We start from the raw sequence: 16,805 nt of genomic DNA on the forward strand, positions 1-16,805 counted from the left end.
ATCCATCAAAATCCTAGAGAAGAACACAGGCAGCAACCTCTTTGACCTCGGCCTCAGCAACTTCTTGCTAGACACAGCTCCAAAAGCAAGGGAAACAAAGGCGAAAATGAACTATTGGGACTTCATCAAGATAAAAAGCTTCTGCACAGCAAAGGAAACAGTTGACAAAACCAAAAGACAACCAACAGAATGGAAGAAGATATTTGCAAATGTTTTATCAGATAAAGGGTTAGTACTCAAAATCTATAAAGAACTTAGCAAGCTCAACACTCCAAAAACAAATAATCCAGTCAAGAAATGGGCAGAAGACATGAGCAGACATTTCTCCAAAGAAGATGTTCAAATGGCCAATGGACACATGAAAAAATGCACCACATCACTCAGCATTAGGGAAATGCAAATCAAAACCACAATGACATACCAACTCACATCAGTCAGAATAGCTAAAGTTAACAAGTCAGGAAACAACAAATGTTGGTGAGGGTGTGGAGAAAGGGGAACCCTCCTACACTGTTGGTGGGAATGCAAGCTCGTGCAGCCACTGTGGAAAACAGTATGGAGGTTCCTCAAAAAGTTGAAAATAGTGCTACCCTATGACCCAGCAATTACACTACTAGGTATTTACCCCAAAGATACAGATGTAGTGAACCAAAGGGGCACCTGCACCCCAATGTTTATAACAGCAATGTCCACAATATAGCCAAACTATGGAAAAAGCCAAGATGTCCATCCACAGATGAATGGATAAAGAAGATGTGGTGTATTATACAGTGGAATATTATTAAGCCATCAAAAAGAATGAAATCTTGCCATTTGCAGTAACGTGGATGGAACTAGAGGGTATTATGCTAAGTGAAATAAGTCAACCAGACAAAGACAATTATATGATTTCACTCATATGTGGAATTTAAGAAACAAAACAGAGGAGCATAGAGGAAGGAAGGGAAAAATGAAACAAGATGAAATCAGAGAGGGAGAAAAACCGTAAGAAACTCTTAATCATAGGAAACTGAGGGTTGCTGGAGGGTAGGGGGGTGGGGAGATGGGGAAACTGGGTGATGGGCATCAAGGAGGGCACGGGATGTAATAAGCACTGTGTGTTGTATGCAACTGATGAATCCCTGAACTTACCTCTGAAACTAATAATACACTGTATGTTAGTTAATTGGATTTAAATAAATGAAAAAAGGAATTGTCTGTTTCATTTGAATTGTTGAATTTATGAGCATAAAGTTATCCATAATGTCCCCTAGTTATCTTTTCAATATGGAGTGTGAAGTGATGTTAATTCATTCCTGATATGGGTAACCTGCATCTTCTTTCTTCTATTAGTCATTAGCCAGGATAGAAGTCTACCAATTTTATTGACATTTTCAAAGAGCCAGTTTTTAGTTTCATTGATTTCTTTATTGTTTTTCTTTTGTATTTCTCAATTAATCTTTTGCTTACATTAGGTTTAATTCTCTCTCTCTCTCTCTCTTTTTTTTTTTTTTTTTTTTTTTGTTTCTTAAGGTGAAAGCTGAGCTCACTGGTTTGAGACTTTTCTTCTTCTCTAGTATAGGCATTTTAGTGCTATAAATTTCCCTCCAAGTCCTGCTTTAGCTGCATCCTAGAAATTCTTAATGAAATTCATTAAGTTTGAAATGCTTTCTAATTTACCCTTTGATTTCTTTTTTGTCTCATGGATTTAGAAGTGTTTTGTTTCCAGATACTTGGGAATTTTCCAGAGCTCTTTCTGGTTTTGATTATTAATTTAAATTCATTGTCAGAGAACATACTCTGTATGCTTTGGGTCCTTTTAAACTTACTGACTCATTTTATGAATGACACAGAAAGTGGCCTGTATTAATAACTGTTGTATGTGTACTTAAATGTGTTGTATGGTTGCTCCGTGGAATGTTCTAGAAGTGTTGATGAGATCAAGAGTGCTGATAGTGCGAGTCTAGCCTTGTACATTATTGCTGATCTTCTATTTGGTCTATTAATTATTGAGAGAGGGGTGTTGACGTCTCTGACTGTGGTTGTAGACTTATCTGCTCTTCCTTGCACTTCTATCAGCTTTTGCTTCACGTATTTTGAAGTCCTTTATTCAGATTATGATGTCTCCTTTATAAATTGGCCCTTTGTCATTATGGGATAACACTCTTCCCCAGATTGTTTCCCTTGACCTCGATTTGTCTGGCACTAGCATAGCCACGCCGCCTCCTTGCGACTGTGTCAGCATGGGTGTCTAGTTCCATCCTCACGCTTGTATCTTTACACTTTGCTCCCTACAGGGTTTCTATAGCACCAAAGTATCTTCCTCCATATATTTATTAACTACAAAAGGTGAAAATAATAATTTTACGGTGGAGAAACATAGCAGAAACCACCCTACCTATGGGGCCAGGGTTAATATCATCAGTAATAAGAAATGAGTGTCAGTTAGCCTTTGATGCAATGGGCCAAGAAACGCACAACAGCACTTCTGTGACGTTCTTGCCAAAAATACATAATCTCACTGCACTCGTAAGAGCTCTTCAGACACACCCAAACTGAAAGAATGTTACAAGTGACTGATCAGTGCAGTTCATAAAAGACAAGGAAGAAAAGACTGGATCTGTGTTACAGATCGGAGCAAACCGAGGAGAGAGCAGAGCTAGCTGCGAGGGTCCCGGACAGGCAAGGACATGGGGGGAAGACAGGAGGAGAACCAGGCCACAGTGTTTGCTGGCCATGCTGTCCTGGCTGCGAGAACCCACACTCCGGGCTCGGGCTCCAGTCTGTCTTCCTCTGCGCTGCTCCCTTTTCCCCTTTCCCTGCCTTCCTTTGGAGAGAGGGTTTTTTGTAATTGTGCCTTTTGTCCTGAGTTGACCCCCAGCTGTGACTCTTTACCGTGTGATTTCAGTGGCTGCTACGGTGTTACGTCCAGCTGTCCCTACTTACCACGGTGGTCCTTCAGGCCACGTTTGGCCACGGCCCATGCAGCGGTGTACGTCCTCGTGTGTGGGAACTGCACAACACGTGATCTTTTCTGCTTTCAACAGCCAACTCTCCCTTTAGAGATTAAAATAATATGAGGCTTGAAACTGTGGGTCCACCAGTCTGTGGCAAATCAAACACATGCCCAGAGGGAGCCCCCACATTAAGGAATATTTGAATATTCAAATTAAACACGTTAAATGGGGTTGCTACCCCAAGCCACAGTGGCAGTGCGGCAGAATCCACAGACAGAAAGCAGGGATGGGGCAGTAGGGGCTCCTGGGGCTGTGTGTGCGGGAGCTGGATCTGAGAGCTGGTTGCTCCCGGTTCAGATTTGCCTGGATGACTCAGTGTGTTCTGCCTCGACAACAGAAAACAGGACCGTGCCACACAGGTCTGCTATTCTCGGGCGACTCTGCACCGATGGGTGGACAGACAGATCGATTCAGGGCGCTCGTGTAAAGCTGTGCGGTGAGCGGTCTTCCCGGTCGCGTGGCCAGCCTTGCGGGGGGCACTGGCCATGGGCCAGGCCCAGCCCACAGAGCCCTGCGAGAGTCTGGCTCTCCGTCCACTCCAGACCATGAACCTATGCTCTCAAAACCACCAGAAACCTCCTAATGTTCTCCCGGCCACGTGGTCTGCCCGCTGTAGCTGCCCTTCCGACTGTAACTGGGCTCAGGGCTGATTATCTAACCCATTTATCCACCCAGAATCCAGGCTCGCGGGCCCCAGGGACACGAGACAGCTGCTCCGGAGGCTTAATTGCTTCCCCGGCAGGAAGGTGGTTTTGCTAGGCAAGGTTCGAGAGCGTCTCTCTGGGGACCAGCATGGAGGAGCTGAGCCCGTGGCATCCACAGGGGCCAGGATGAAACCAGGCCAGCGAGTAAACATCTCGGTGAGGCCAGCGTGCTGCCCTCCCTCAGGGAGACCGCCCCTCCTTGGGGTGTCTGGGTGCGTGCTCATCCCGCCCCGCCCTTCCTGGGGCACGTTCAGCCCTCTCTGCCCCGGCCTCCACACTGGTCCCACTGGGCCCTAGCTCCCGCCTGGCCCAGCCATGGGGACCCCCAGACCGAACCTCGGGCCCGGCAGGCACCGTTGGAAACAGCTGGCTCCCACGAGGGGCTGGAGCAGCACAGAGGGAGGGGACCAAGGACAGCCGATAGGGAGGCCGAGCAGGCAGGGCCGGGGAACCCGCGGGCTCTCCCCGAGCCTCACCGGCTGACGGACTGCCGCGTTCTGTCTGCTTCGTCCGTCTTTTCCAAGAACCGATGTTTTCATGTATTCATTTTGCCGACTCTATTTCTTCCTCGTCCGTAAATCCCGACTTCTCTGCCCCTGCATGTATGTTACCGCCATCTCTCGAGCTTCTTAAGTTATAACCTCAGATAATTCACTTTCAGTCTTTGATTTTCTAACTAGGGCATCTGAGGTTATCAAGCTTCCTCTTGAGACACTCCAGCCACATCCCACAGGTTGTAACATGAACCCCTCACTGTCTTGCATTGGTTTTCTCCCCACTAAAGGGGCAGGTCGCAGGCAGGGAGGTGGCAGGCACGGTGGCCCCCCTGGGCTTTCCCTGGACAAGGCCCAGCTCAGGTCGTTGCTTGTCCTTCCCCGGGAGGCTGGGGGTGGCCCTGGGGCCGAGCGCCGGCCAGAGTCGCAAGGACAGTGTCTGCTCTCCCGACACAGGCACTGCTTTCCTCATTAGTGCTCTTGCCCGGGAAACAGGGCCAAAGCCCCTCCAGGGAGGACGGAGGGCAGACGGCTGCATCACCCAGCAGTGCCTTGCCCGGGACACCACCTCCTGTCCCTCCGAGCTGGTCAGGGCACCGGCCACTCCCCGTCCCACGCGTAGGCTCCTGGAACCACCGGGTGTACTTTCCATCCCTTCTAGCATGTGTTCTCGTTCTAACGTTACTGTTCTTTTTTTTTCTTTTTTAAGATTTTATTTATTTATTTATTTGAGAGAGAGCAGGAGGAGGGGCAGAGGGAGAGGGGGAAGCAGGCTCCCCGCTGAAGGAAGCAATGTGATGCGGGGCTGGATCACGGGGGCCTGAGCTGAAGGCAGACTCCCCTACGGCCAGAGAGTGTGGCCCCGTCCTGGGCCTTCGCAACGCTGCTGAGACCTCCTCAATGGTGTGACACACATTTGGTTTTTGTGACTGTCCCATGTGTCTCCTCTGGGCCTCCGGTTCTTGCTGTTGGGGTGGGTGCAGAATCATATACACACACGCGTGAGTCATGTATGTTTATGTATGTGCTGTGTCCGTGCGCTTATGTGACACAGAAGTTAGTACACAAATATATGTATCTCATATTATATAGAGATAAATGCATGTATATCACGCCTCTAATTTATATGTAAATGAATTTACATATAAATTAGACATACTGTATGTGTATATCATACATACAGATGTTTATATGCAAACACACACACGTATGAAGGTGCACACACACACACACCCTATGCAACACACACAGAAGGACCTCAGTCTTATCGGTGCATTATTCAAATTCTGCCCTGTTGTCCTTTTGCTTCTTGAGTCCCTGATTTCTGAGAAAATATCTCAAATATTACTGTGAATTTGCCAATTTCTCCTTGAATTTCTATCAAGTTTGCTTTACACGTTTAAAAAGCTGCGGTGTTGGGTGGGTAACAGGTCCTGAAAGTGGTACGTTCTCAACAGCTGAAGACCTTCACGTAACCAGACACCTGTCCTGGCTCCTTCCAGGAGCCCGCGGAGCAGCCCGCGTCTGGGGTCCTGCCCGGACTCGTCCATACCTTCCTCTCTGACAGCCGTTGCCCAGCACGACTTCTCCACGTCGTCAGCTATCACATGTCTCTCTGTCTTAGGTGATACAGAAAAATACGTAGAAAACAAGACAAGTGAGTTGTGTCATTTCTTTATCCCGGTATGAAAATCCCGATTTATACGCGTCATAATTACAGCTCACTTCGAGGGTTCCTCACCAGGTTACTTCATGGTAACCGTCCGCTGCGGGTCACCGACTTCCCGGCATCTCGTCCTTCCCACTTAATTCCTCTGGTGGTGCACGGTTCTTCCTGTCTCTGCCCCACCCGCGGCCGCCAGCCCCGTCACCATTCCGTGGCCCAGCATCTGGGAGCCCCACCGGCCACGCGGCAGACATCGCCTTCCTCCTCCCGAGAGAGAGGAGACCATTCCGCCAGGATCACCCACATGTCTCCCCCTCCAGCTCCGGGGAGACCAGCTAAGCTGGTATTAATTTCTTTTTACAGTATGCCTCAAGAGTTACGAGACTTAGCCATACGTTTTAATGGTTTCTTTGCTCGGCACAGAGCTCAGTCTGCGTGCCTGCGTGGGGGTGTGCATGGGCGTGTGTTGAGGACTGAATGTTTGTGTCCCCCCTCCAATTCGTATGTCGGAGCCCTAACTCCCAGCACGGCTGTATTTGCAGGTGGGGCCTCTCAGGATGTAATTAACGTTAAAGGAGACAGACGAGCGAAGCCCTAGGTGACAGGGTTAGGGTCCTTGTAAGGAGAGATGGCGGAGCCCTCACTCCCTCCCCGTGCGAGCAGCGAGGACCAGCGTGTGAGCAGGGTGGGGAGAGACAGCCGTCTACAAGGCCTGAAGGGAGATCCCCCCGCAACCAACCTCGCTGGCACCTCCATCTCCCACCTCCAGCCTCCGAGACTGGAAATAACCGTCCGCCGTGTGGGCCGCCCCGTCTGGAATTTTGTTACAGAAGCCAAGCTAAGTCGGTGTCTGCTTTTCTGAAAGGCATCTTAGGGAAAATCTTTCAGAAAGGATGCGTGAGTAACACATTTCTGAGTCTTCACAACTCTACAGTGGCTGCGTTTGGTCCTGCCGGCTGAACGCTAGCTTGGGTAGGTGCGTGCGTCCAGGCAAAGGACCAAGGCCCCACAGCACCCGAGCACCTGCGTGGGGGGAGCCATGGAAAAGGCTTGAGGTGGCGGGGTCCCAGCCTGGGCGCTGGGGGCCGCAGCTGGGGGCCGGGTCTCAGAGAGTAAAGCGCGGGGAGCTGGCAGGGATCCAAGAGGAAACGGAGAGTTTGGGCTCAGGGGCCTGCAAGATATCCGTGGGGAGGAGCCGTAGGACATGGCCACAGGAGACGCCCTCGGGCCACGGGTGGCTTGGCCATGGGTTGGAGGAGGTTCTGGTGGCCCAGACACAGCCCCTGCCCGCCGTGTGTCTGACCTTGACGTGTAGGAAGCACAGAGGACGCACGCAGGCTGCTTTGGGCAGCACATTTAATGTTGAGTTTTACAATATTCCTGACGGCTCCCGGTTTATGCTGACCGGAGCCACTGACCCGGAGCAGAGTGGCTTCCCCGCCATCTATGCCCACCGCCTGCCCCTCCCTGGGCTCACAGGGAGCGGGGGGAGGGGTGCTGTGTCTGGAGAGCCCCGCCCGAGTCCCCAGGGTGGCACAAAGGCAAACACCCTTGGATCTCCAGAGCAGGCGTGTGCTTGCGTGGCCCCGCCCCCTCGCGCCCGGGCTCAGCCCTGACAGCCCGGGGCAGTGAACTGAGGCCAGGATGCCCCACCCCAGAGCCAGCGAGGGTCCAAGTAAGGTCAGGTGGACACCATCTCTGGGGTGTGAACCCTAGGAGAAAGCCACTGGGGAGCCCCGACTGTCCAGGAAATGCAGGCCTTGGGCCAATGCACGTCTGGTCATGGACCAGCTGCTCATGATGTGACCAGGAGGGAATCACTCTGGCTGAGGGCTGCAGAGGCCAGGGGCAAGGACGGCTGGCGGGGTCCCAGGGGCCACATCCTGAGGAATGGCTGTGTAACCAGAGCCAGCTGTCCCCTGCCTTGGCTCTCCTCTCGGGGCCCCCGACGCCCTCCAATTCACAGGCTCATCTGGTTGGCGACTCGAGGTGGCTGTGAGAGGTGGCAGATGCCCACGCCACACCACATGGTGCCCCCGCAGCAGCCCCTGGCCCTCTCGAGGTCCAGGGCGGCGTGTGGTTCAGGCAGCCGGTGTCAGCCCGTGTGCCGGGCAGCCCAAGCCTCCACGGGGACTGGGGCAGACTAGCCTCGCCTGCCCCTGGCAGCAGGGCCCGGCCGGAGTCCCTGGGTCAGTAGAAAGCCCCAAACAGAGCGGCCACCTTCTGGAGGATGGTCTTGTGGTTGGCATACAGCGGGATGCGCTTGTCCACGACCTGCCACTGGACGGACATCCCGGGGTCACAGGTGTGCAGGTGCTGCAAGGGCAAACGGAGATCCTGACTCCTCCTGAGCCGTCCCCGCCTCTGCCCAGACACCCCAAAACTTCAGCTGCAGAAGGCTGCGGGGACTCCACGGCCCTGGTCTCTGGCCCCGCTACAGGCCCGGCCTACGGCTGGCTCACTGTGCTCTTCCAGCAAAGGGGAGTGAGAACAGCTACTTTACACACGACTCAGAGAACTCCTGCCCAGCCCTGAAAATCCTTCATGAGAAAAAAGCAGGTGGCCTTATTCTCAGGCATTCTGTCCTGCAAACCCAGCCCCAGGCCTGCTCCCCGGGCCTCCGTGGTCCCAGCTCCAGACTGATGTAAGTCTGGGAGACGCTATCCCCATGAAGGCACGTGAATCCCCCCTCCCAGGAGGTCCCGCTCTGACTCTGCTCTGGCCTCTCCAGGTGCCTCTTGGAGCCCCCTACTCCCTGCAGCCCCCACTCTCTGCTCTTAGCCAACTCTGGCCGCCTGGGAACCTGGGCAGACCCCTCCTGGAGGCCTGGAGGTCCCCCCAGAGCATGCTCGCCCCACGTCTCCCCCTCCTGGGAGCCTCTAGCCCAAGCCCCATACAGAGTTCAGCCTCTTCAGATCCATGTCACTCTGGTCTGGGAAGTGGATGCTGATGGCCACTGTCTCAATCCAGGCATTGTCCGTGTTCCGTGGGTCGTCCACGTACCCCTTGTACACCTGGGTGGCAGCACCGGGGTGAGATGCTCTGCCCATCAGAGCGCTGAGCCCCACCCCGGCGTGCTTCCAGAGGGAGGGGCCCCACGCGTGTCCTGTGCTCCCTCCAGGCCCTGGGACGCTCTTGGCACAGCTGCCCGCTGCCCCAGGGCCCCCCTTGGCTCTCTCCCTGCCCAGGACAGCCTACTCCCCACCACGGCCCCAGTGTGCCTGGCCCATGGCGGGGCCCACGCCTCACTCAGCTCCCTCCTGGTCCTGGCCTGGCAGCCAGACCCTCCTCCGCTGTCCTTGGAAGGACTGAAACGGGATGGCGGACCTCAAAAACATGACGCTAAGTGAAAGAAGCCAGACGCCAAAGGCCGCACTCTGTGATTCCACTAACGGGCAGCGTTCGGTGCAGGCAGGGCCGCAGAGACGGGAGGGGAGCAGACCAGCAGACCAGTGCCCGGGGTGGGGCGGGGGGCCAGGGAGCGCTGGTGGGTGTGGCAGCGAACGCTTGGGCTGGTGGGAATGTTCTGGAACAGGCAGAGGTGATAGTCGCAGGCACGGCCAGGACACTCGAGGCCACTGACCTGCTCACTTTGAAATGGTTAATTTTATGTTACATGGATTTCTGCTCAATAAATAAACTACTTAATTCTTCTTACAAAGTACAGAAAAGAGACGGCAGTGTCTCCCCTGGCACTGCCCGGGACGGCCCTCGTGAAAGGACTGGCTCCATAGGTCAAAACTCTAAACACCAGCCCTTGCCTGTTCTGCCCTGAGCTGGGCCAGAAACAGGGGCGGGAACGACTCAGATGTCTACAGAGGACGTTCGACGAATCATGGCGCAAAGCCTCCCGCGGCCGCAGGAAAGGGCAGGAGAATTTGTGAATCAGGGCTTAAAAATATGACCATCGTGAATTAAGTGAAAAAGTTTACAGAGAAACGTGTGCCATGGGGCCCCATTTCTGTCAAGTGTGTGTGGTGTTCACGTGCAGAGGTCGCGGGCGCCGGAGCCCCACGTGGGCGTGCACAGGGGTCAACAGAGAGCCTGGAGGGGGCTCTACGGGCGGCCCCGTGGGCGAGAGTGGAGGTGGGTGTGTGACAGTAATCACCGACTGCTTCCGGAAGGACGAAAAAATTCAATGAAGAACACAGGCCTGACAGAGGTGCACGGGCCCCGCTGCGCCTCCCGGGCCAGGGCCTGGGGAGCTGGGGGCTGGCGTCCCAGCAGCCCCCTGCCCAGGGAGACACAGGCCCTGTGGTCCCGAGCACCCGGGTGCGCTCAGGGCAAGAGCGAGTGTGGGAGGGAGGGCCTGTGCCCTGATTTAGAGAGAAGGGGACGGAGAGGAAGAGCAGGTGCCCAAGGCCCAGCACCACGGCGGCCACGCCTCCTGCTTCCCGGTCCTTCCTCCAGGAGCTGCGGAGTGAGGGTCGGGAGCAGGGCCTCCAGTGTCCCATCCTGCTTCCCCTGCAGCCCTCACCACCAGCATACCACGGGGGCCAGGACGCATACATGGGATCGAAGCAGAAAGGCCACCTTACCTCAGTGCCCTGAACCAGCAAGTTCTGGAAGGAAGACCAGAACTCTCGACGGAGGACCCGCTTCAGCTTCCGGGGCAGCATCTCTCCTGGTTCCCGGGAGCCCTGAGCAGAAAGGAGGCAGGGGCAGGTCTTCGAGGCCATCCAGAGACCCACCTCCACTGGCCACCTGCCCAGTGTGGGCAGCCGGCCAGCCCCCCGGAGCCACAGGCAAGGGAGAGTCTGGCAGCTTGCCTGTCTCGGGGCTGGAGTGACATTGCCCAGAGCCCGCTGTCCACGTCAGCGTGTGACGGGAGCGGGGGTGAGTCAGGCCAAAGGCACCACCTCTGAGAGGTGCACGCGGGCACCAGGGTCTCTCTCAGGCCCCCATAAGGTGACCAGCGCCCTGCCCTCCACCACTCTGCCCACCAGCAGGAAGGCATGTTTTCATCGTTTGCTTTCCTCGGATGCCACCTCTCACCTCTGCTCCCCCAGGCTGGGCTCCCGTCCACTCCCGATGCCACCTGCCCTGGGGACCCGGATCCTGCACTGCCCGGCCCTCGCCCATCTAGGGGACCCTGTTTGTTATTGAAATCCCCCCCAAGTCCACATCACTGACATCCTGCTTTGGCCCTTGAGACACGCCTGCCCCCTTGAAAGCTGCAATGTGGGGACCCCTGCAGGCTCGGAACTGCAGGCACGCTGCTGGGTGGGGGGGGCTGCTGGGGGCCTACAGGCATGCCACTGAGGGGGCTGCAGGGGGCTGCAGTCATGCCGTTGGAGGTGGGGGCTGCAGGCATGCTTCTCAGAAGATGCCAATTGGTAGGAACCACGTGAGGGCTGGGCCAGTGTCCTGCCCGGAGAGATCGAAGTGCCCAAGAGGGAAGGTGAATCATGCTAGAGAAACCCCAGGGCGAGAGGGGCTGGCCGTAAGCTGACCCCTGTTTTAGTGTGGTGCTCCCTCAGCTGGGGATACGGGGGTCCTGGCTGCAGGGGCAAGAGCTGCCCAGCACCCCAAACTCCTTTTTGCAGCCTGAGGACCTGGCCATCCCCAGCAGAGCAGCCACTGGGCCACAGGCAGGTGCTGAGCTGGGGTAGATCGTGGACGTCCCGGGAACAGGCTCAGAGGAGAGGCCCCCGAATGGGGCCACATCCCAGATGCTGCACACCAGCTTAGAGCCTGTTGGCTGACCTACAAGGATGGGGGCTGGGGAGAGCAGACTGATCTGAGCAGTTCAGCCCCAGGTCTTCTGCACCCCAATTAGGTTTGTCTCCACAAGGCCTTGCGGTGCACTCCAGCCTTCAGCCCTACAACCAGCTGCCACTCCCTGCCTCCCCACAGCCCTGAACGCTGTCCTGTCCTTAGAGCTCAGCTCAGGGCTGCACCCCGAGGGGCAGGTGCCCCCCCGAGACACCTGCATGAGGAGCTGTGGCTGCCCCCGAGGCCAGGAGTTCCACAAGGAGGCCCAGCCCGGGCTCTGATGCAGCCCCAGCCCCAAGCCTGTGCTCAGACACAGCGGGTATCAGTTAGACTCTCACACATCAGAGTCTCCAAACCTGTTTTCACAACTGCAAAATGAGCCAACAGGACAGGCAGTTCCTGCTACAAAGCCCAGTACCAGTTTGTCCTTCAGCACCAGGGACAGAGTCCAGAACAGCGGGGCGGTGACTGCAGGGACAGGTGCTGGGTCGGAGGGTGGGATGGATGGACAGACAGCTCGCACTGGCTCACCCCCGGCAGGGCCCAGGATTCCGAGAGGGGGTGCTTCACGACCAGCACTTCCAGCATTTTCTTTATGCTCTTCCTGCAGATGGCTCCATCCTGATTCCGCCTCCACCTGCAGAGGGGGCCGCTCACGGGGGTCCTGATGTCCGCACAACCCTCCCGGCCCCAGGGGAGGCCACGGGGGGCCCCACCCCTGTGCCCCTGCCCTCCCGGGGCCGACCCTGTCTCCTTGCCGAGCACCTCCTCCAGGGGAAGAACGGGGTGGGGACCATTAGGGGGTGTCTTTCCCACTTCAACGCTGCTGGGAGGACTAGAATGGGCCCAGCTTTCAGGAAAATAGTTTTCTATCAAAAGCCTCAAAGAAGCACACGCACTGGCCCCAGCTGTCCCACTGCTCACTCTGGAAATGCCGGGTGGGATTATATGTATTTTCGTTTTGTCTGCGGTCCTGGGCCTTGGCCATGGCTTTGCCCATCTCCCAGAGGCACGCCAGGGCCCGGGACCCAAGGGAAGCAAGGGCAGCCTCCAGGGTGTGGGGATGGGCCTGGGTTTTCCCAGGGTGCATGGACACTCCCACCCTGTGTCCCGGGTGTGCCCGAGGGTCAGCGGATGGAGTGGACATGAGGAGGGGCCCGTGGGCAACTGGGCGGCCTCGTCAGGGGCGTACTCACCGGGTGATCACAGGCTGCAGCGTGTGGTTGGGTCCGAACCAACCAAGGCTTCCTCGCCCGCGCAGTCCTGTGCGGCCCATGGGGTTCCTGGGGTGGACGGGGGTCTGCTTAGATCGCCGCTTGCCTCTGGGAGGACCGGGACCGGGCAGTGGGCAGGGGCCATGCACAGGGGAGCGTGCCGGTTCCTCCTGGACCTTCCCCGGCCCAGGATTTTCAGAGCCCAGGCAGCTCACCTCAGCGGGAGGCAGGGAAAGAGCCGGCGTGTGGAGGAGCTGACGGGACCCCAGATCCACTGGCCCCCCACCCCTCCCACCTAGGACCATCCACCTGGGGACAAACACTGTCCCTGAGGGACTCCGAGGGGTGAGGCAGGAGCTCCAGGTCCCCTTGGAGCTGGCTGGAAAAGCAGTGTCCAGCCGCCCGGTGGACGCAGCCGTGTTAGAGTGCACATTCTGCCCCCAGAGCGCGACTGGCCCATCTCGCCACACGGCACACGTCTGCATCCGAAGGCCTCGCCCGCGCCAGGGCAAGGCCGGCGGGTCCTGTGACGTGCCAGTCTGCTCTCTTCCCGTGCCACGGCCCCACATGGCCTCCTGTCACCGCAGCGGGGGCCCGTTTCCCACCGCTTCCCGACACAGTCGCCCCCTCCTGTTCCAAGACCTTTCTGAAAGGCCTGCCCCACCCCCCCACCTCTCTCAAGCCAGGTCCCGTCTGCTCCGCGGGGCTCACGGTAATCCAGCAACTGCTGTCCCTCCCCTAATTCTGACGGCACTTTCCTCGTTCTCAGGCCCCTAGAGCTGCCACCTCCCCAGCGACCTTGTGCACTGGAGGGGCCTTCACCTCCAGAGCCCCAGGCTGACACACGGAGCTGATCCCCACAGACTGCTGGGCATGATGTCACCGGTCCCTCGACAGCTGGACCCGGACGTACTCAACATACGATGGGACACAGCGCCCGTCCCCGCAGAGGACAGATGCTGGGAAACACCGGCATCTCCTGACGCGACCCCCTGCCCCTCAACTGCTTCCCTGTGGTCACAAGCCCTCAGGGGAAGTCCGCTCTTTCTCAGAATTCCATGGAGACGGCGGGAAGGTCATCCCCATTTTACGGGGAAGAATGGAAGCCCCCAAGGTTACTCAGGGATGAAGGCAAAGCACCCAAGGCCAGGGGGAGGAGCAGAGAGGAGGTGCTAAGGAAACGTTTTATGTCAGTGTGTCTCTTCTTCTGTATTTTGTTCATTTTTATCAGAAAAATGGCTAGTTTGCCAAGACAGGACAGCTGAGCCCAGAAGCAAGCCCCCAAAGGCCCCCCACAAGGGTCGGGGTGATGCGGGATGACAGGCGGCTGCACTCACAGAGGGAGCGCTTCCTGAACCGCGTAGAGCCCGTGGAAGCTCCGCCGGTCTATGGGTCCGTCCACGGCGTTGTAGCTGATCCCAGCCAAGGCTTCCAGGGCGCTGGGAGCAAGCGGAGAAGTCACGTCCCCAAGAAGAGAGAGTGATGCCCTGGACCGGGCCATCAGTGAGCCCGCGGCCACAGGTGCCTCTAGCCATGCGCCTCCTGGCATGTCCCAGCCCCTGGGGAGACCAGGGCACCCCGTCCAGGCAGGAAGCAGACCCTTGCCCCGAGCCGGTTTTGGCAGTCCCCCTGGAGTGCCCAGCCGGTCCCTCGCCCACCCTCCCGCCCGGGGCCGAGGATGTGCACACTCACTTTCCCACGGGGTCTACCAAGCCCTTGTCCTTCCTGTCGTCCGTGTAAAAGGGCGGGTCGTAGATGAGAAACTCCGTCTGCATAAACACGGGGGTTCTGCCCTCAGACTATTACCCCAGACCACGGCTAGGGCCCGGGACCCCAGGATGACCGGCGGTGGCTCTTCTTCCTCCAAGTGCCCACAGCCAAGGACCCTGAGATCGTCCCCGAGTGCACATGGTGCTCTGAGCTCAGGGGACCCAGCTGAGGGGGCGGCAATGGCACTGCTGGTCTAGGGGAGCCCCCAGGATGGGGCGGGGACTCCAGGAGTGAGGAGGACTCCTGCTGGCAGAGAATGGGGAGAAGGAATGGAAGCCACAGCCTGGAACGTTTCGGAAAGGCCAGAGAGAAAGCCTGTGGGGCAGCGAGGGCATGCAAGGCTGTCACCCCTTCCTCTCCCTTTGACGCTTTCACTCAGCTGCCACTCACAAAAGGGGCAGCAACTGCTCCCCGGAGATGCCGGGGTCCAGGAGAAGCGAGGTGGCTGGAGGTAGTGGGACAGTCTGCTCCCCGTGCAGGTCCGATCCCAGCTCTTCCGCCTCCATCCAGCACATCCCCGGGGGGGGCTGCCTTGGGCGAGTCTACCTGGTGCCCAGCTGTGTCGCAGGGCGCGGGGCAGAACCGCCCCCCAGAACCCCAGGTGCCTCCGGCCAAGGCTGGCACTTACGTCCCAGGGCACCTTCTCGTTGGGCACGGGGAAACGGGTGACGTGGGAGTCGGGGTACAGGAGGTGCCGGGCGTTCACATGGTGGGTGTCGCCCACAGCATCTGCTTTCTGCCTGCTGTCCAGCTCGTGGTCCTGCCCCTCCGAGGCCTTCTGGGGTGCTGGGAACAGCCACAGGGAGCCATGGGCAAAGCGGCCCGGCTCAGGCACCTGGCCCATGGGACAGGGGCGTCCTCTATGGCCCTTTCCCCCAACTGGGCCTTCACCTCCCTGAGCCCAGAGTGAACACTCCCAGCCCTGAAGGGGACCCCAGCTCAGGGCCCCAGCACATGGTCTGGGAGGACCGGGATCTGGGGTCAGGCAGTGTGCCCCCAGCCAGCACCTGCCTCCTTGTGTGGCTTCCCCAGAGCCCGTCCAGTTAAGGACTTTGCTTTCTGCCTCCAGCACCTTCTGGAGCCCCCTTCCTTTGTGTCCCGATGCACAGGGGGAGGACAGGGACGTGGGCCAGGCCTCCCCTCAAAGTCCCCCAGCTGGTCACGTCGGGGGCTCGGCTGTGCTGGGCCTCTGCTTCCCTGGGCCAAGCTACGCTCCCGCTGGGCCCTGGGGCTTGGGAACAGCTCAGTCAGCTTACCTCCAGGCCCAGCGAGAGCCCTGCCTACTGCCTCTCCTCCCCACGGACCCCCAGACTCAAAAGAACACAGGCCAGTAGAGCCCGGCTGCTGGCGTGGCCCCCCACTCACCCAGGGTGGGGACGCCCTCCTCTGAGCCAAAGCCACTGTCCCTCAGCGCCGTCATGATCCAGTGCAATGCTCTGGACGTCTGGGCCACCTGGAAGGCATATCCCAAACAAGATGTGGTCAGCACCTGCCCCCATACAGCACCCCCACCCCTCCACTGAAGCCACAAGGGCACTGCTGGGAGGCCCATCCTGCTGCAGTGACCCCACCGGCATCCAAGCCCACCCTGCTTCCCTTGGTCACCAGCAGTGCCCACCGGGGAGACACAATGGCCACTGGAACTGGACACATCAGAGGCCAATGAACCATGCTGAAGCCCCAGGAATACAGCTCTGAGCCACAGGAAGGTGGGGCACGATGACCCATGGAAGCTTCCCATGGCTTCTGCTCCTCCCAGAGAAAAGAAACTTCTGGAAGCCAAACATACTCAACTACAGGTGACGGTAGGAGCCATGTGATGAATAGGGACCAGGAGAACACAGCTCAGCAGCAGCTGCACCCATTTTAGAAGGTGTCAAGCAAGGCACGGACCCACAGGGGAGAAGGCAGTCTGGGCAGACCCCACATGCAGCGGTCCCCGGGGCTGGATGACAGTGGCACCCTGCCAGCACAGGGGCCAAGCAGCTTGCCCCCGCCTGACACAGCAAAGCTGAGAAGAGGCAAGACTCCAGTGACAGCATGGGGGGCTCAGGTGCTGTCTGCTGGGAGGCTGTTGTGGGCAACGGGGGCTTTCACAAGAAAACACAGATCCTCTGTGCCCCCAGCAAGAGGGGCACAGAAAGGCAGGGACCCAACCTGAATCCAGCCCACCCCTTCTTATCCTGGATGCTGGAGGCCTCCCTGACTGCCAGCCCCTACATTCGCCTTCATTGCTGTGCGTATTA

The 16,805-nt window shown here is 57.6% G+C and overlaps 1 protein-coding gene and 2 non-coding genes across 4 annotated transcripts in view; all 3 read right to left on the reverse strand.

Moving 5' to 3' along the window:
• Positions 1-7,199: 7,199 nt before the first annotated feature.
• The window catches only part of TRPM2 (transient receptor potential cation channel subfamily M member 2), a 55,162-nt gene continuing 45,556 nt past the window's right edge, over positions 7,200-16,805 (reverse strand). For both annotated transcript variants that reach the window (XM_040621825.1, XM_040621824.1), the window contains 8 exons: positions 15,188-15,345; positions 14,482-14,558; positions 14,127-14,228; positions 12,772-12,858; positions 12,107-12,212; positions 10,399-10,500; positions 8,758-8,874; positions 7,200-8,176 (listed from right to left, as the gene is read on the reverse strand). In XM_040621825.1, the coding sequence (XP_040477759.1) occupies positions 8,051-8,176; positions 8,758-8,874; positions 10,399-10,500; positions 12,107-12,212; positions 12,772-12,858; positions 14,127-14,228; positions 14,482-14,558; positions 15,188-15,345 (875 nt within the window). In that variant the 3' untranslated portion in view covers positions 7,200-8,050. The remainder of the gene's footprint in view (positions 8,177-8,757; positions 8,875-10,398; positions 10,501-12,106; positions 12,213-12,771; positions 12,859-14,126; positions 14,229-14,481; positions 14,559-15,187; positions 15,346-16,805) is intronic.
• On the reverse strand, positions 10,461-10,501 carry LOC121100539. The gene has a single exon (XR_005832296.1). It is a non-coding gene; the product is annotated as a Z6 small nucleolar RNA (small nucleolar RNA).
• On the reverse strand, positions 12,057-12,153 carry LOC121100540. The gene has a single exon (XR_005832297.1). It is a non-coding gene; the product is annotated as a Z6 small nucleolar RNA (small nucleolar RNA).

This window comes from Ursus maritimus, unplaced genomic scaffold, assembly GCF_017311325.1.
Source record: "Ursus maritimus isolate PB19 unplaced genomic scaffold, ASM1731132v1 scaffold_4, whole genome shotgun sequence".
Classification (NCBI taxonomy): Eukaryota; Metazoa; Chordata; class Mammalia; order Carnivora; family Ursidae; genus Ursus; species Ursus maritimus.